This window comes from Rhea pennata, chromosome 17 (assembly GCF_028389875.1).
Source record: "Rhea pennata isolate bPtePen1 chromosome 17, bPtePen1.pri, whole genome shotgun sequence".
NCBI lineage: Eukaryota > Metazoa > Chordata > Aves > Rheiformes > Rheidae > Rhea > Rhea pennata.
The window spans coordinates 8,890,587-8,910,298 of record NC_084679.1 but is presented as its reverse complement, the minus strand read 5'-3'; the positions used below and the strand labels follow the sequence as shown (position 1 = coordinate 8,910,298).

The window sequence follows — 19,712 nt, the reverse complement described above, 5'->3', positions numbered from 1 at the left end:
CTCATAGCGATGTGTGGAGCAAGGCCCTCCCAAACCTAGGAGGGGCAGTGGAAGTACTGGTGTTCCTGGGGGAGGGTAGAGATAGCAAAAACGAGATGAAGTTTGGGTTGCGTCTTTGCTTGGTGGACACAAATATAGGAATGCGTTGCATTTGGTAACATTCCCACCAGGCTGAGCAATGGAGTTTTGCTCTACTTTGCATACCGAACCCCTGATTTTGTTTTGAGCCGCCTGCACCTCTTGCTATCAGAATGATCTTGTAGCTTGAGCTGCTGCCTTGTGTCTCCCGCTACCTTCTGCTGGGAGGAAGGGGGATTGCACAGCTGTGTCAAAGTCCTTCTGCCCAAAGCAGTCCCAGCCCATCAGCGGCAGCAGACTGTGAACAGGGCTGGCAGGGCCTTGGTGCTGCCCTGCTGCTGCTGTCCGTCCTCCCAGGAAAAGAGCCGGGGTGTAAAACCGGTTCGGTCCCGAGGGTGCGTGGCCACGTGAACCGCCCAGCACAGCCGTTGTGCATGGTTGCAACAGCCAGGGAATCACCTCGGCCACACTCGCAAGGTCCGGTCCAGCCTAGGAGTCAAGGTGTTGCCGAAACAGGTGGAGTCCTGGCTCTCCCCATCTGAGCTCGCGTCTGAGGTGCAAGCGGGGAGAAGCGTCCGTTCCATGGCAAGCCGCCTCGGACAGCTGAGCCGTCGGGGATGCTTCTCCCCAAATGCCCAGTTTACTTCCTAGGTTGAAATGTGAAGAGCTTGTTGTGTTTTCCTTTATAAGTATCAGGTAATGTAATTTTGATTTTTCTCTTAAAATCTTTATATGTTGGTACCCCTTTACCCCAGCTGTACAAGTGTTCCTTTTCAGCATGAGAATAAGGTGTGGAAATGTCATGTTCCCAGCTCAGACAACCTCTGGTTTCCATGATCCCTCTCTGGGAGGATGTTTCACAGTGAAATTAAGGGCAGGATTCTAAAAGAGCCTTTTGTTTTATTATTATGTGTTTACTCCCGCGCTTGATATATGGGAACGTTAGATAGAAAACACTGTCTTCTCTGTCTTTTTGCAATACAGATACTGCACATTGGGGCACAGACTGAGGGCAATGCAGCCACATGCAATGAGCACTCGGCTGTGTTATGAGTTACCGATTCGCACTGTATCTTCTGGAGGTAATTCTCCAATTGCCTGTTTAGCTAGGTTTCTGCAGCTTGATAATTCCCCTATGCAAATTTTGGAAAGGGCTGGAAATCGTTGTGTTGCGGCAGTGCAGAGATGCTAGTGGCCAGCCATATGCAGACAGAGCTGCAAAGGAAGGTTACTAGGCAGCAGTTCCTTCTTTTTCTAACCGAGTGCGTTTAAAACTGATCGAACGTGAGAGGAGAACTAGTGTATCTCCTGCTGCCCTTATTCTGTAGTGACCCTGCTCTGTCCTCTTCTATTGCAACCAAAAGACCACTGCTACGCTCACCTCTCCATTAACTGTTGGAAAAAATGGGGTTTGGTTCTGGCTACTCAGCGTGGTCCTCCCTGGTGTGTATTTGGGAAGTCCTGGGTTATAATCATCCCTGTCTTGTCCAGCTTGCTGGGTATTCCAGGTTTTGCAGTTCTAGGGCTGAGTAAGCAAACCTAGGAGCTTCTTACAAGGGGATTTGCCTCTGGATCTGTGTTCTCACTAACTAACCCATATTCCCAGTCCATTCTGATTTGCACATGTGCCAGCAATTGGCTCCTTTCCATGATACACCCGAGGCTTTACTGCTGCAAGGGTGATTCTACTTTCAGGAGCTTCAAGTGCCACAAAATCCTACTGTCTCACTTTAATATGAGCATTATTCTTCTCCTAATCTAAAAATGTTATTGTGTCCTCTGAAACCTAGCCTATAAATAGCCTAGAATCAATGTGCAATAGGTGCCTTCTATCTTGGGTGTAAATAAAAAGCTGGGCATTTTAAGTAACGCTACACGTTTATAGCACGGTACTTTACAAGTATGTCAAAACAAAACCTCTGCCATAGGCTTTCACATACTTCAGTAACTGCTAGCCAGGTTCACGAAGGTCCTTAATTCGCTGCAGGGGGTGCAGATTTCAAAGCTTTGGGTATAGAAGGGTTTTGCCATTTTGCTCTGTATTAGCGCACAAGCCCTGCCCACACCTGCCCAAGCCCTACTGCTGTGAGCAACTGAATGCAGTTCCCAGCAGTAACCTATGACTTTGCTGCTTTTATGGGTGATCTACCAGGTTTCTGGGCTTGCAGAGATGCTCTCTGTGGCATCTGGAAGGCATGTGTGTTGAGTCTAGTGTGATCCTGGTCTGTCTGCTTGCTGTATGTGTAACTTGTAACGGTACGTCCTGTCCACCAGTTGCAGAGTCACTCTGTGCACATGGGCTAGGTCTGGGATGGCTGGACAGCCTCTGAACTTGTGGATGATGACAGGTACAGTTATCCCTATGGTAGCCTTGCTCAGGCCTGGATATTGACACTCTCGTTACTTCCTGTTTCTCCTACATCGACTTAAATGGTGATGGTGTCTTTTCTCAGATTGACTGTTTAAAGAGGGAGGAAGGGAACATGCTCCAGAGCTTTCAAGCAGCTACATGAAAAGGGCAGCATGTATTTTACTTGGTGGTGGTGATGTATAGCCCAGATAAGACTTTCCACCAAGGTCCACTATTTCTCAAGTTGACTTTTTAATTGATTTAGCTCCTCTGATCTGTACTTTGCCAGATGTGAATCACTAGCCTTTGGACTGAGTCCAGCGTGTAATGGAAAGTTCACTGAAACCCCATCAGCTCTTGTTAAACTTGAGCGAATTTCAACCCAGCACGTTTCTTCTGAATAATTAAACATAGTTAAGCAGGAGATAGATTTGAACCTCTGTCTCTGGTATTCAGCTGTATTTCATTAGGAATGGGTTCGTGAAATTCATGCTCCTTTTTTTTTTTAGCCTCTTGTGATGGATAACTGTAGCTGGCAACTCAGGGTGGATGTTTTTGTAGCTCCCACTCACTGCTAGCATGAGCTGCTCCATGTGGCACTCAGCTCTGTCAGGTTCTGCTTTTGGTGGTAAATTCTCTTGTATCTACTTCTCCTCTTCTACTACCCCCATTTTTATGTAACATTGAGTTGTTATAGTTTAGTTTGATGTCACCTTCCATCAGTACCACTGCTGTACTCACAGTGCGGGTGTAGTGCTATGGCAACAATATATTATCTGCAATCTTGGCAATGAGTAAGATAGGGTGCAGAAATTAGTTGATATATCAAAGTCTGATCTGGCAGAGCTGAGCAAAGAACACGGCTATCCTGAACCATCTGCTACTTTCACAAGACCTGCCTTTCGTGCTGGTTATGACACACAGATACATTCTCTGCTCACATTTCCCAGTGATGCCTTTTTAAAGCTACAGATGACTTAGCACCTTGGAAAATATTTTTAGATGTACAATAATCTTGAAGCTATCTTCAGTAGTGATCAAAAATGGAAAACGATCATTTTTTTTTCTGTTGCTATTCCACAAAGGTGCTCTTCTGTCATTTCTGGGTAGGAGAGAGCATATAAATGGAAAAAAATCTCTCCCAGATGGAGATATAGGAGAAATGTTTTACATATCCACTGCTAAAAGATAAGAGAGCTCTGCTCTCCTCCCTTCTGTGGTGTGGGCTGGGAGATCCTCTTAATGGTGAGGCTTTGGCTAGAAACTCCTGGAGAGATTTCAAAGAAGGACAGGCTAGCAGAGACTTAAGGATACAGTTTCAAAGCTTTCAGTGAAATTGGTGCCATGCTTAGTCAAAATATGTTTGCTTGTTGGCCCTTCTTATCTAATCAGTCTTGCTGAGCTGCTTCTACTTACACACACTGAAACAGCTATTTCATATTACTGATTTATCAACTTAATAGTGGGAGAAGTTGATTAGAATGAAACGATGCTGTCTTCGCTGTGTTATAAATCCATGCCCTGTGATCTTTGCAGATATTATTTGTTTCTCTGCTTGTCAACCATCTGTTTGAGTCCGAGGGGAAGGATGCATGGTAGCCTCAGATCAAATCCTAGGCGCAGCCGAGCAGTCACATAGGCCATCCGCAGCATATTCTGGATATGTGTGGATAGGTATCCCAAATTTGGGTGCCTCTCTGTGCTTCTGAGATTCCCACATCTTCTCTGTGCTCTGCAGAAGCAGGCTTCACCAATTCTGGCTTGTTAGAAACAGGAGGGTTGTAGCTTGCTGCTCTAAGGTATTCTGCACCCATCTCTGACCTCCCAGCACCCAGACAGAGTCTGTGCACATGGCTGTGCCTGCTTACCGTGCTGTAGGCAAAGCGTAAATCAAACGGCTTTCCTAACGTACCGGGTAAATCTCACGCACATCCTCGCACAGCAGCCCGTGAGTAGAGGCGCTGCCCGGTTTGGAGGACAGGGCGCCAGGTGCCCTGCGTCGGGCTCCGGGGCGGCGAATGCCAAGGCCACAGGCTCACCTGCACTTCGGGAGCTGCAGAACTAAAAGCGAGGCCTTCTCTGCCGTGCATGAGGAAGACAGCCTGTGTGTAGCTGATAGCTTGTCTGCAGCAAGAAAAACTGAAGTGGAGGGGAGGCAGATGGCTGCCGGTGACTCTGCAAGCCAGGGTCGGAGCCCAGGCTAAAACCACTTCTTGAAATCCCAGGCTCCATCCTCTGTGACCTACTGTCTCTCTGAGCATGTGTAACGTTTTAATAGAAAACAACCCCTTAATCTGGAGCAAGATTCAAGAAAAATGTCCCATTCAATTACTTAATTATAGGTGAACTGTAATTATAAGGCACAAACACATCTGGCTTCAAAGCATCAAGCAAAAAAGCAGAAAGGATTATTTGTTGTTTAATTTAGCAAAGGAAGGTAGTGATGATGCATAGGTCTAGCTGACACCTAGCAAGTTATGTGATCCTATTTGTTAATCTTTTTAATTTTTCATTTTATTGCAGTAGGGTTTCAACAGCAAATAGGATTAAATGAGATTAAATCTGTCACCCTGAATTATTCTGCTGTGAGTTATGAGCAGAATCAGTCTATGTCAAAGAAGTATAATTATGAGGAAAATGCTGCCTGTGTAATTGTGTGCTTATTCAGAAGAATTTGAGATCCGTAATTATCTCTAGTATGCCATGGTGCTGTGTGCTGGCTCTTAATTTTTACAGTAAACAGAACCCATTGAAGTGTTCTCACCCAGGGTAGTTACTCTCTGTGGTACAGCTGAAACCCGCAGCAGTAGCAGGATCGTCCTTTAGGTCTCCTGGTTCTACCGAAGGATCTAAATTAACTTGGAGTAGAACACCCATCATACATATATTTTCACAAGAAAGATGCCAGCACAGCTAACTTGAACTTAAGTGTTGAGTGTGCAAAGAGGAATAACGGCCTTGGGGAACAGAGGGTATTTGGAGCTCTAAATACGCCAGGTGAGGCATAGCTAGCTGCTTATGCAAGAAGGAAGTTGTAACACATCTGGCGCTGTCCCCCGTCACTTGACTTTTGCATGGTCCAAAGACGCTGCCTTCGGCCTCTGCGATGACCATGGTTCTGCAGATGCTTCTGCACACACAAAGGCTGCAGCTTTCTCTGGCAGCAGCTAAGCTCTAATAGAAAGAGCAGGGGCCAGGACTGGGCATTTTGACTCCTGGATGTCAGTGCGCATCAAAAATGCCTCTGCTCAGCTCGTGGCTGATAGTGGGTCTCGTGTGTAACCAGTTATGATCCCCGGGGGATCAGTGTACCATGAAGGCACAGCAACAGTAGCTTAAGGTTGAAGGGATGTAATGGCAAATACAAATGTTAACATAAAACCTAGGTAAGTATATACATGGTGTACTGGGTGATGTGGATGAATGGGAGTATATTACTCACTTGGGATCATAGTGTCTGGGAGGGAGAAGTTGTACAATTTTTCATATTTGCAAGAGACAGTTAATTTACTAACATAAAGACACAAGGAATAATAGCTTATGTGGGTAAAATGTCTTACAAGTACACAGTGCTACCACAGTAGTGGTATGGTCTTAGAAACCCTCTTGAAATTTTGGTTTCCCTAACCAAAGAGAGGTTTGAATCTATGCGTTATTCATCTGGATTCATAAAAGCTTCTGTTAGAAAAAGCATCTGAACCATTCATCTAGGTTTGCACCATACGTGAGCATTACTGCTGCTGGAAGAAACTCTACTGGAGAGAGGATATATGCAAAGTAAAGAGAAGCTCGCTATGGGTCCTGCTCGCCTGCTTCTGCAGTTTTCTCCTCAAGGCGTAAAGGATGCATGGAGTTAGAAGCCAGACTTCTGGCTTGACATGATGAGTTAGTGATAAAAATATCTGCCAGATCTGGATTAGAGTTTCTGTTACTTTGCCTAAAATTGTGTGTGCATTAGAGGAGAGGAATGTAGAAAAAGCGTCACGTTTAAGGAATTCTGGCAGTATTTTTGTTTTCCTTTTCAGATCCTCTTTACAGTTAGGAGGCAGGACTTGATCTCCACATCTGTTTTGGTTGGTCATTCTAGTATGAAACTCCTTTTGACCCATCAGAGTTTGTGCAATGTTTGATGATATGTAAAAATTCTGGGAAGAAAAATAGCAGGGTGGTGAACAGACCTTCAGGCCAATATGTATAATGACTTGCTCTACCCTTTATTTCAGCTTCCTTTAAGTATTTTCAGATGCACTATATTCCCAATTAATAAACTGTTTAATTTAGCTTATGGCTATATTTTTCCTAGTATTTTGATATGTGTTTGGAACATCATGAAGTAAATTACAAATGAGAATGTTAGAAAAATGCCTACATTAATCATCTGAGACAACCTCACTTATTATAATCTTGTTCTGAGTAGCTAGTTATCTGCAAGAAAGAGTTTTCTGTCCCTTGATTTGCTGACTTACTTGACTTAATGCCAAGGAAATCTCTCCTCTGTGCTTGACGAGCAATGAGTAACTTCATAATCTTTCTCTATGTAGGTAGTTTCTTCACGCAATAAAATGCGATCAGCCATGCCCATGCTGAGTTTCATTTTACTGTAATTTAGAGGGAGGAACCTTTCCCGAGTAGAATTTATTCTGTAACTGCTTAGGACTGGTCCTGGGAGAAACCCACCCTTCCTCCTGCCCCACCATGGGCGGTAGAAAAGCTTCTTTGCTCAAGTGAGAAGACTGTTTTTTCTTCTCCCCTGGTCAGCCTGAAGGTCTGGTGTGCTCCTGGCATCCCAGTTCCTTTGCTCTGGGCAGGATTTGTCCATCCTTTTGCTCACCCCAGCTCAGCCTGAATGAAGCACACGCAAGAAAAGGAAGGTTGGGGTAGTGCCGCCCCGCGCGGCTGAGCGTTACTGGCCGAGCCGTGCAGGGAAGGGAATCGCGTGGCACTGCCGGCTCACGAAGAAATGCAGCAGGCAAACGCGGCGCCCTTCTCACGCTGGCTGCAGGAGCGTGTTCAACAGCGCCGTTTCAAGGTCAGCAGCACCGGTCCCAGCTGCTCAAAAGAGCGCATCGGTAGCACAAACCATGCGAATTAGATTTGGGAAAGTTTTTCTTGCTTGCTTGCTTGCTTTTTTTCTTTCTTTCTTTCTACCTTTCAACCTGGCAAATGAGCAGGATCAACTGTAGATATAATACAGGCAAAATATGTTCTGAAATATGTGGGCTGATGTATGATTTATGCTAGTGGTGGCAAGACATTACAGTTAAGCAGCTGCCTGTACAGCAGCTCGGAGGAGTCCTTGGCTGTCAAGGCAGGTGAAAATCTGAGGGGCCACTCAGTCAGAACAGGCTTCACTTTTTTAAAAGAGTTTCTTTGTCCTGTATTTTTCCTTATTCATATTTGCAAGATTTATGAGATTGATAGGATTTTTCCCTCCAGCAACTCTAACAACAAACCTTTTATGCAGAACAGAGAAGCAAATTTGATCTAGGGTTTATAGATAAGCTTCACAGAGGCTGTAAATGGTAGAATGAATAAACACTGATCTTTATTGGGTAAAGACACCTGTAAGTTTAATATGGAAACTGGCTGTGCTCTGCCTTGGTCCTGCCCTCTGCTGCTGGTGGAAAGCATTTTTCTCTGCAGCTAGGACGGTTTTCCCATAATAGGCATTTCTCCAGCCTCTTTCCGAAGTCTCCTGTTCTTCCTCCTTTACCCTTTACCTTGTGCTTCTCTCAGTTATGCGAGCAAGCATAACATAACATGTGCAGCAAGCATTTCAAGGGTTTGTGAGAAGTGTTCATGTGGCAGATGCCATCCACTTTCTTCTCAGTATGGTGTTGTTGTATGCTGCTGACACCTGCAGAGCCAAACCTCCTTCCGACTCAGACTTGCCCCCTGGGGAGAGGTTTTGTAGTGTTGCTTCCAGGTGTTATTCAGAGTTAAAAACATGCTGCTTAGGGCTGGTATGATGAAAGGTGGGTGTGCTTCTGTTTGTACATGGTGTGAAGAGCAATGACTTAAGAATCCTATTCTGCTTTATGCCAGTGAAAATTAAAAGTAAGACCCACTGCAACATAACGATACCCAGGCTATATGCAAGGGCAATAGGTACGCAGCAACAGGATGCAGCTTGTGCACAGAGAAGCAAAATGTCACTTTGCAAATAAAACAAGAGGGTGGCAGAACCCTGTGAGCCCTGCGAGCTCCTTTCTGCCCTCTGGAACAAAGCAGCTTTATAAGGGATGGATGTGACGTACTTCAGATCGCTGAAATGGGCTCTGTTGAAATTTCTCCTGTTAAATCACAAATTCAGCCTTGCTTTGTGGCTGATGGGGAGGAGGACACTACTCCTCTATGTGAGGATGGTGGCTGAGAAGATGCTACTTGATACAGTCAAGCCCTTACCTGTAGCTTTTCTTCTCCACAGGTGCCCCTGGTTAACAAAAGCCATCTCCCCAGCCATCCCAGTGTACAATGGGCTCGTGTTCCTGTTCGTGCTTGCAAACTTCAGCATGGCAACCTTCATGGACCCTGGAGTTTTCCCACGAGGTAACAGAGGATGGGAGTGGGAGTAGGGATGAAAATCTAAGCCAAAGGTGTCCAAATACACTCTTTTGTACCTATTCCTTTTTTTCTTGTGTTCTTTCCTATAGACTTTTTTTCCCCCCTTACACTCAGCTGGCTGTAGAGGACAGTAGCAAAGTGCCAAAACCCCCCATCCCTGGTCTGCGGCGGTGTCTGTTCTCCTTGCCTGTAGACTGGCAGCCCAGGCACAGTGCTGGGCGGCGTGGTTCTCCCTGAGCGGGTCTCCTGACCAGGGCGGCTGTGGTTGTCATCCCCTGTGTCAGGCTGGCACACTGGATTTAAGTCACTGTCTTCACAATAGGTAGCTGAGCATGGTGCAGGGGGAGGCTAAACTTTCTAGAGCTGCTTCATTAAAGCAAATCTTCCTTCCAAAAAAGGCGTAGAACAAATGTATAAGCAGTGAATTCTAAAAAAAGATAATGATTAAGGCCTGCTTTAGAGTGGACTGTCTAAAAAATATGTGTTTAAAAAAAAATGCCTGTTTAAATTAGTGTTGATGCACAACTGATTAAATAGGATGAAGATTGCTCAGCTCTTGTAATAGGAAACCACAGAGCAGCTATTTCTTTTAACACATCCTAATGAGAGAATTATCACCTCATTTTATCCATCTTCCAATAACCATTCACATGCAGTTTCCAGCGGAGACTGCTCTCAGCAGTCTGGCTAACCTGAAGGATTTGCACTCTTAGCAAACTGCCCTCTCTTACTTCTCTTCAGTGAGTTCAATACCTGCTTTGAACTGCTGTGGTACCTGATGAGAACAAGGTACTTGCCCTGCTGTCTTCCCTGAATAGCAAGTGCCAAGTTTCTGCAGGTAGCAGGGTCTAATGATGAGCATCTTTCTGCCACTCCTTTCGGCTGAAGCATTTGAGCCCCTGTTTAAGTGCTGCAGCACTCCAGTTAAGGAAATAATTCTGTGTAAAGGCAAACCGAGACAATGGCAAGATTCAGTCGTTTATGCAAGATTGTGTGAGCCAGTGTTTGGGCTTAAATGTCCAAAATAGATGCTAGTGAGATTTTCAAAAAAGCTTACGCACCTAGGGCTTTTAGCTAGATTCCTGGATTTCTTAATTTCTTCATCTCAGAAGAGATAACAGTGGCTGAGCAAGCTCAGGCTGTGAGGTTAGCAAAGGCATCAGTGCTCTTTGCCTTCAGTAGAAGTGTTGGAACAACGCTGTTCGGTTTTGGAAACCTCAGTCTAATGGTTCTAGTATCTTTGTGCAACGTAGTTTACTCAGAGCAGAGCCTGCTGCCTTCCGCTTAGGCTGCCCTACGAGTGACTCAGGGCTGAGTATATTGTAAATTTACACCTTCCCTTGTGGTTCTCCAACTTCCCCTGGCAGACAAGCTCTTCATTTCAGCCTGTGCATTTAAAGGAGAAAAGCACAGAGATCAAATCTGAACTTGAAATTCTCTTACCGCCCTCCCTCCCTTCCTGCCTCCCTTAGCACGAGGGAGCCTGGAGCAGCACAGGCAGAGGAGGAGTTTCCCCTGGCTCACCCCTCTGCTGCCCCATTCCCTTCTTGTCCAGCCTTGGCCTCGTCTCTGAGCCCTGTGCATGGACCTTGCCTGGGAGAGGGCTGGAGCCTGCCTTCCGCAGGGAAAGCGGGGAAAGGATGAGAACAGGGATGGGAGCCATCCCGAAAGAAAGAGATGGAGTAGGAGTTTAGATGTGTGAAAGAGGCAAACTGATAAGGGAAAGAAAAGATGGAAAAGACTATAAATACCAGCGCTGAGAGGAAGGGGGAGCAGATGTTATTTCGGATTGCGAGTGTGTATGCTAAAAAAGCCACCACCACCCAATGCCACCTGCAGAGCTGCCAGCCCAAGGAGTTCAAAAATTGTAGGAGTGATTTAAAATGAATATACAATGGATCTATTTGCTTTCTGTTTTTGAAATTATACATTTAGACTTCCTTTTTTTCAAGCTTTTTAGCACCTTTCTGATGATTACAAATTTACTTCAGAAATGATACAACAAGCAAGCAATCATAAAAGCTGAGACTCTCATGGAGTCACATGATGCCAGGATTGGGAGCTTTAAGGAAGCCACCATATATCATAAGATGTGTGATAAAAACATGATACTTGGCTTCCCTGTACCAGCAAATAAGAGTGTGAGAATCTGTGCAGTAAGAACATAGAATCATAGAATTGGTAAGGTTGGAAGGGACCTGTGGAGATCATCTAGTCCAACCTCCCTGCTCAGCAGGGTCACCTAGAGCAGGTTAGACAGTGTTGCATCCAGGCAGGCCTTGAATATCTCCAGAGAAGGAGACGCCACAACCTCTGTGAGCAACCTGGTCCAGTGCTTCGTCACTCTCACAGGGAAGAAATTCCCCCTCACGTTCAGGCGGAACTTTCTGTGCTTCAATTTCTGCCCATTACCTCTTGTCCTGTCACACAGGACAACTGAAAAGAGTTTGTCCCTGTCGCCTTGACACCTTCCCTTCAGGTACTTGTGCACATTGATAAGATCCCCCCTCAGGCTTCTCTTCCCCAGGCTGAAGAGGCCCAGCTCTCGCAGCCGTTCCTCATAGGGCAGGTGCTCCAGCCCTCTGATCATCTTCGTAGCCCTGTGCTGGACTCCCTCCAGTAGCTCCACGTCTCTCTTGTACTGGGGAGCCCAGAACTGGACGCAGTGCTCGAGATGAGGCCTCACTAGGGCTGAGTAGAGGGGCAGGATCACCTCCCTCGACCTGCTGGCAACAGTCTTCCTAATGCACCCCAGGAGACCATCGGCCTTCTTGGCCCCAAGGGCACATTGCTGGCTCATGATCAACTTGTCATCCGCCAGCACTCCCAGGTCCTTCTCTGCAGAGCTGCTCTCCAGCAGGTCAGCCCCCAGCTTGTACTGGTGCCTAGGGTTATTTCTCCCTAGGTGCAGGACTCTGCGCTTGCCCTTGTTGAACCTCAGGAGGTTCCTCTCCACCCAACTCTCCAGCATGTCCAGGTCTCTCTGAATGGCAGCACAGCCCTCAGCCACTTCTCCCAGCTTGATATCATCAGCAAACTTGCTGAGGAGGCACTCTGTCCCCTCATCCAATGTATTCTTATGCTCAGATCACTGAAGGCTGGGTAATAAACAAATAAGGTATATGATATATCATACAAGCTTATATGCTCTCGGGTAGGGAGAACTTAAGCTGTGAGGGGAAGTAAAACAAGTTTTTCTTTTATTACTGAAGAGGATCTGAATCAAATTCCCCAGTCCATTACTCATTTTTGAATCCTGGCTTTGCTGGCTTTCTGAATTATCCTGCTGTGAATCAGGATTGGCTCTGTGTGAGTGAGTTGCCAGTGATGTACCAAAATAACTCAGAAGACAAGAAAATATTAAGTCTCCGAAACTGCAGCTAACCTGATAAATCTGATTTGCAGTCTGGGCCAAAGTTTGCAATGTTTGTTGCTGGCTAGTTGTAGATTCCAACTATGAGTTGGGTTCCAGTATTTTTGATGTGAACCTTTTTTATAAGAACTCTTCAATTCCTCAGCAGAGCAACTGGGAGATACAGATTTCTTTGTAGACAAATGACACATATTCTTGACATTTCCAAGGGTGTGTCAAGTGCTAGCTTTGGTAATAGATAGTTTTTGCAAGACTAATGTGTTTATATGTGTGTATGTATATGCAAGGTACAGATTTTTGTTTGCCTAGTCAGTATTTTTACAAGAGCTTAATGGTTTGACCATTCTAGAGATTTGCCTTTATATGTCCACACGAAAGTATTATATAGCATTGACTAGTTTATAATGGTATTGAAGAACCTACAGATTGTATTTATAGACGTGCCTAAGGGATTTAGATTTTAACTCCCACTAAGAGTCTCACTGATTAGTTTTGAAGGAAAGTTATAGAGAATGCTGCCAGTACAGTATTCAGCTTCCATACGCAAACATTAACCCGCAGAATACTCTTGTGAGGTAAGTACTGTAGTTGTGCTAGTTCCCAGGCTCATATAAGTGAAGGGAGAAGCTCCCTCTGAAGTCAATGGAATTTTTGTCACTCTACCAATACATCTTCTAGAGAAGATTTAATGTAGAACTAAGTGACAGCGATTGGTGCCCCACATGGACAAAATGATCAAATTCCACCTAATCTGGAGCCAGTCAACCAAAGCCAGCTACACGATAATGCTTAACCAGGTGTTAAATAGATGTGAGCTTCATAGATTTTCTGTGTCAGAAGGAAACAAATAAAGATTAAAACAATTTGAAATAAAGGAACTTTCATGAACATCGTTCTTTTTTTTCCCTCTTTTTCTTTCCAATAGAGAATTATATTTGTCCATTATAGACTGGCTTTTATTCTATGAGTTATTTTTGAATGGCCTCTTCTCTTAAACAGGGCGGTGTTTAGTTGAGATGATAAACCATCCACTGCGTTGTCTCTAATAAACTGACTGCAGTATTATCATCCCCATCTTACTCATGGCATACAGAGGCTAAATGACAAGCCCAAGGCCACAGAGTGACAAAATTCGATGGTAGGATTCCTGACTCCCAGTACTACGCTCAGATCACTAGACTATGCTGACTTTGAGAGAGGTGAGATCTTCCCAGTTATGTCCCATCACTAAAGCTAGACCATTCTGGGTGTGCTGTGAAGAAGTGTGCACTGGGTATGCTATAGAGATGTATGCACTGTTGCGAGGGCTTGTCACAGGCACCCAAGTTGCTTCTGAGTTAAATATTTCACTGCAGCTTCAGGCTCTCCGAGCAGCAAGTCTGGGGCTGGTGGTGGGCTGGCACCAGAGCTTTTGGTAAATTCTCAGTCAGGGTTATTGGGGTTGATGTTTGGTTTTGAGCTAACACGATCTTCTAACATCTGTTGATGTGATTTCTTTTAACTTACATGCTGGGAGGCCAGTGTTGAATTAATCCCTGATGTATGCAGCAGAATTCCTCACAATAAGGTGCTTGGGTGATTTACAGGTTCCCACCTCCATTTTGACTCTAGTATTCAACTCATCCCATTCCTTCCAGTTGTGAATGCTGGCTAAGACTTATCTTAGCCTGGTGGGCTAAGTGCTCAGCCCCCCCACCTGGAGCTGGTGGGTCAGGTGCTCAGCGCTCCCTTGAGAGTATTGTCTCAGGTGCTAAAATGAACCCAGATCATTCAAGTGTCCTGCAGCAAGGCCAATCCGTTCTGACAGTCCGTCACTTCCACCACTCTCTTTCTCTGACAAGCCTCAGAGCCTGTGCAGTGTCCCAGTATCCAAGGTACTGACTAGATTAGATCTTTTATCTTTACCCTCTGTTATTTTCACTAACTTTTATTTTTGCATTGAGCAGCAGATGAAGATGAAGATAAAGATGATGACTTTCGAGCTCCACTCTACAAGAATGTGGAGATTAAGGGAATCCAAGTACGGATGAAATGGTGTGCCACGTGCCACTTCTATCGTCCTCCGCGCTGCTCTCATTGCAGTGTCTGTGACAACTGTGTTGAGGTAACACTCCTGTTGAGTATGCGATCCGATGGCTTTTCTGAGCGATGGGGTTGCATGTACTATTGGATACATGCAGTTAGATGATCCCCCCCGTATTTTAATTCTTGAAAGTCCCCAGCTTTAGCCTCATTGATAGTTCCCTACTATTACATACCTCTTGAAATATTAGTCCTTCGTATGATGTATGTTACACGTGCAATAAAGTTTGGTGCTAGCTTTGTTGCCAGTGATGATTAACTTAAAATTTTACAGTGCTGGCTGTATCTTCCTTAAGTTAGCTTCAGGGCTGTGAATATAGTAAAGGGGTGAAAGGGAGAGCTATGGTGCAGAGACAGAGTTAGGAGAGCAGGAAATCCAGAGTGGACCATACTAGCTTGTGTGCTTTATCAGTTGATGCAGGAGCCAGTTTGTTCCAAATTAAATGATGAGCCCCAGGTAATTCAAAGGTGTGTGCCCTATCTCCTTTGTAAATTGTACTGCAGGCAGTACTGTGTGAGCTTTAGGAAGCCAAACTCAGAGTTCAGTGAGCAATTCTCAAATTAGCAGGAGGACTCCAACATCCCAGCTTAGAGCATGAACTTATTCATGCTTCGAATTTTGCTTCCTCTGAATTATGGGGCTTTCATGTTTCCTGATAACTGAGAAGTCTTGGTGAAGCACACAGGATTTTTAAAAAATAACTCTGAGGTGTGATTTGGGGGCCATAAACATCTTCCAAACTCCTAAATACAGAGTACCATCCACAATGCTGTGTTGCCGAGGGTATCTTTATTTCTGAGCTAAAAATTCCACTTCTGCTGCAAGTTTTTTTTTTTTTTCTTCGCCAATGGAAAGATGAACTCTTTAATATGTCTAAAATGTATTCAGCTGTGTCTTTTAAATGAAATGAATTGCTGATCAGAAAATCAGAAAAAAACAATGGCAGCTGGGATGCTGCATGCCTTGTCCTTGTCCTAACCCTCTTGGCTGTAAGCAAGAGAACAGTCCTAAAGAAAGCAGCACAACTACTTGTGCGAGAAAGACTGTCTGGGCTTACCTTGTGTCAGTCATTTTCTCCTTTGGATCAACACACCTGTAAATTATAATTAGATGGAAGTAGTGCTGAGCCTGGTAACCATTGGTAGATAGAACAAGCTTGTCCCATTGCAGAAGGCCTTAGGCTGACACTGGGTCTGAGGAGCCCTGGAGGATAAGGAGCTGCTGAGGACACTGAGCGAAGGACAGTTGCCACAAAGCCATTTTACTCTGCTGCTGATTGTCGAACAGAACAAGATTTTCCATCAAAAATTTGAATCATATATTCCTAGTTTTAAACAAATGTTTTCACTAATTCTTGATTTCAAGGATTGTTTAAATGATTGCAAATTCTCAGTTGTCCCATGAAATTCCTTCCTTCAGCCCTCCCCAGAGGCTCAGCATGAAAATCTATTTTCAACAACTGAAGTTTTGCCAGAAAAAGATTGCCCAGAACTCAAGTAGTGTAAACACTTGCAATTTCATGCAGCTGTAAGACCTCCAGAGGAGTCAGTTTTGTGCAACAGAAAGGAAAATGGGAGAGAATCCAAGAGTAACCTAAATAAATTAGCAGCACTCAAGGTGACTCTGCCTGGCTCTCGAGAACCTTTACTGATGGTCAGATTGGTTGAATGTTCCTTACTATTCTGGTGGACAAGAAAGAAGCTCTCACTGTATAATTAAATAATGAATGCTAGGGAGGAAGATAGGCAAAAAACATTAATGACTTCTGAATCAATAAATCATGGTCTTAAACAAGGTGCTTTATCGATTCCTGTGATGTTTATTTCCCACTGCACCTGCTTGTTCCAGCAGTGCTTGGACACAGCAATAGGAGAAGCTCTGCTGGCGTTCCATAGAGGAACTTATTTAGGGCTGTAATATACATCTTTTCAGTTTTGGACTAAAACATATAATAAAAATGCTTAACCCAAATAAAAATTCTGAGCCAACTTGATAAAAATAAGCAAACAAACAACAAAAAAGTAATGACACTTGCAGAAATAAAAACTAAAGAGTGCTGTGACCAGCTGGACCAAAACATGAATCTGTGACAAAAGTAGTCAGATCTTTATTTGCTTTACTGAAGTGTTCGCAGTGGATATTTGTACAGTTCCATAATCCGTGGATTATTTTGGGGCTGCATACACCCAAATTTGCATCATAGATATGTGCTATGTGAGCATTTCAGACATAACCTGAAATGATCCTTATTAAATTGCCTCTGTCATTTTCTAATATACTTTGAGAAAGCTCTAATCTGTTTCTTCTATTTTGTAAATTTTCAGTCAAAATGTTGTGCAAAATTTAGAAGTATGGAACCCTCTTTTTTTATCGTTGGAGGATATTTAAAGATAGTATTACCATAAAACAAGGAATAAACCACCGATTTATTGCTGTAATGAGAGTGTAGTATCTGCTCTGAGTGAAGCAGAAATAGGAAGGGTTTATTTCTGAGCACCTGATCTTGTTTTGACTTATGCACATCAAAAATAATCCCACTGAAGCCAGTGGATTTGCATACTTATAAATCTGTATAAAGGCACTTTAAAAGTATCTACAGCTTGCCCTCGTTATAAGTCTTTTGTTAAAAGGGATCCAACTTTATGAGGTACTGTGAACTCTTGACTGAGAAAACTAGTTAGTTTTGAACAAATATATTTTTCCAGAACTTTGCTTGTGTCTTAGCTAGATAATACTTTTCATGGGGGACCTGCTTGGTAAAAAAAAAAAATATTTTTAATGAAGCCCATAATTTACAGTGAACAAGCACTGATTCATTCAGTTACATATTAAGATAGAAACATGGGAGGAGAATTCTTTGGCTAGCAGCAGTATTGCATCCTCAAAACATTATAGGTGATAGTAACTTCACTGTAACTGTCTCCTTATGCTAAGGATGATAAAAAGTAGTGCTTCTGCTGCCAAAAGAGAAATGGTCTGTCTTTTTTTTTAAGCATCTTCATCTTGAACCCTATGAATGCCCAGTACCTCTCCATCCCTAGACGTAGACACCACTGGTCCCAAGAAGAGCCTTATAAAGAGGGTGTAGCATGTTGTAAAGCTGCAGAGCTGTCCTGATATAATTTATGTCATGATGGTTCAGACTGATCTCGAAGACAATGTTTTTCCTTTCACCAGTTGGATATCATTCCCTGTCTCTCCCTTTCTTTACAAGGATTTTGACCATCACTGCCCATGGGTCAACAATTGCATAGGACGGAGGAACTACCGCTATTTTTTTCTCTTCTTGCTGTCCTTAAGTACACACATGGTTGGAGTATTCACCTTTGGGCTGATCTTTGTATTAAACCATATGGAAAAGCTGGGGGCAGCTCATACCACCATTACGTATCCTTCTTTTTGGTCTTTCAAGAGGCAAGGTGGCCTTGAGGAAAATGTGAAAGAATTAATGTGAAGATTTGTCTTTCTGGAACTGGTAGAGATCTACTCTCCTGACTCCCTTTCCTTTTTCCCTGTGAATGCTTAGTGCAGATCTTCTTCTGTACCTGTTTGACCTGTATAGCTACCACTTACCCCCAAACCTGTGGCTGACCTGTCTTTCTCAGTCATTGCCATAGTGAACCAGCAGAAAGAGATATACTGCATTCCTGAATTTTACTTCCAGTTGGATGTGACACTACACTGCTGGATATTGTATATTTAAAGCATGATACAGTAGATTTTACCCTAGAGGCAGTCTCTTTGCACACTAGCATAATACATATCCTAATAATATGCCAAGTAACATGTTTTTGTTGAATGTGTTTAGATTTTTCAAGATCTAAAAAGTCTATGAAATAGTTTTCTCAGATTATAGAAAAAATATACATCTTTCTAAATATCATTTTCTTGAAAATGTTCATCAGAGTACATATGTGCAGAAAACGTGTCAAAATCTGCATAAAGAAATTTATGTGTGCCAAATAGTGATTGAGAGCAGGTGGAGGATAAGGGGAAAATACAAAGTTTTGGTTGACTCAGGTGGTTTTGAAGGCAGATGGAAAACAGAGGGTTAATAGGTAAGTAAACCTGACAGATTCACCCTGCTGAAAAGCAGGCTGTCAATCCTTAGTGGCCACTTAGGTGTTTCAAGGAGAAGGGGAAAAACCTACCATAAAGTGTCTTATTGCAGTTTTATGCTGACATTAGCTCTCTAGTTCAGAGTGGTGCTACTGCCATTGGTAGGTTAGAGCACAAGAGTCTTTAGAAGATGGTTACAGCCAGAATCAATGAATTCACATTTCGTTTTCAAGGAGAAGGAGCCAAGCTAGGAGCAGAAATAAAGCCATGTATTTGCTTGGGGCGCTGGTTGATGGGAGTTATAAAATGATGATGCAGAGGGGTCGTTGTTCTGGCAGCCTGGTGATTTTGGGACGCATCCATCACCATCCGACTGCATATTTTTAAACTGCAAAGAACAGACAATATGACTAGGTACCAGAGACCAGAAAAAGTCTAAAATAAAATGACTGTATTGAAGAGGGAAGGATGGGAAACTTCCAGCCATCAAATACTCATTACAATGAGTAGGCTGAAGAGGAGATAACAACAGGATTTGTTATTGATCTGAAATGATTCCCACAACATATCTGAGGCTTAATTCCAAGGTAGACTTAAATTTCAGATGGAATTTAAGTCGCCTAGTTAAAGGTGGGGAGTATCCTCTCTATTTTCAAGATTTTTTTCTCCTTTTCCCCTCCCTTTTCTTCACACCTTCTTTTTCCCTTCACTGATTCCAGTTTCTTTAACTCCTGGACACAGAATGGCTGTCATGTGTGTGGCTGGGTTATTCTTTATCCCAGTCATTGGTCTCACTGGTTTCCATATTGTCCTGGTGGCCCGAGGGCGCACAACCAATGAACAGGTAAGATGCAATCCTTTCTCTGTGCTTGTGGCTAAGGTGTGGAATCAGGAAGGAAATAAAGAGAAAGTTCATGCAAGTCACCTTGGGCAAAGCAAAACCTGACCCAGACCTCAGCAGTAACACCCTTACTAGGGCTTTTGTCAGGATTTAGGAAGGTTGACAATTTTTTGTTTTCAATTTCTTTTCTTGGATGCACTGCACACAAAGATTTCTCCTAATCACAAAAGATCAGCACAAGCTTATTTACCACTTAAAATCGACTCATGGCCTTGTAATAGGTTTTATGTGGTGAGTACTGTCAACCCCAGAAGTTCAAACTCTATGAGTCAGAGTGAACGAATCATGAGACTGCGCAAAAGAA

General features: G+C 43.7%; 1 protein-coding gene across 2 annotated transcripts in view; it reads left to right on the top strand.

Annotated features, from left to right (window-relative positions):
• The window catches only part of ZDHHC8 (zinc finger DHHC-type palmitoyltransferase 8), a 108,836-nt gene that overhangs the window by 72,713 nt on the left and 16,411 nt on the right, over positions 1-19,712 (top strand). For both annotated transcript variants that reach the window (XM_062589853.1, XM_062589854.1), the window contains 4 exons: positions 8,856-8,977; positions 14,312-14,469; positions 17,663-17,835; positions 19,249-19,351. In XM_062589853.1, coding sequence (XP_062445837.1) covers positions 8,856-8,977; positions 14,312-14,469; positions 17,663-17,835; positions 19,249-19,351 — 556 coding nt within the window. The remainder of the gene's footprint in view (positions 1-8,855; positions 8,978-14,311; positions 14,470-17,662; positions 17,836-19,248; positions 19,352-19,712) is intronic.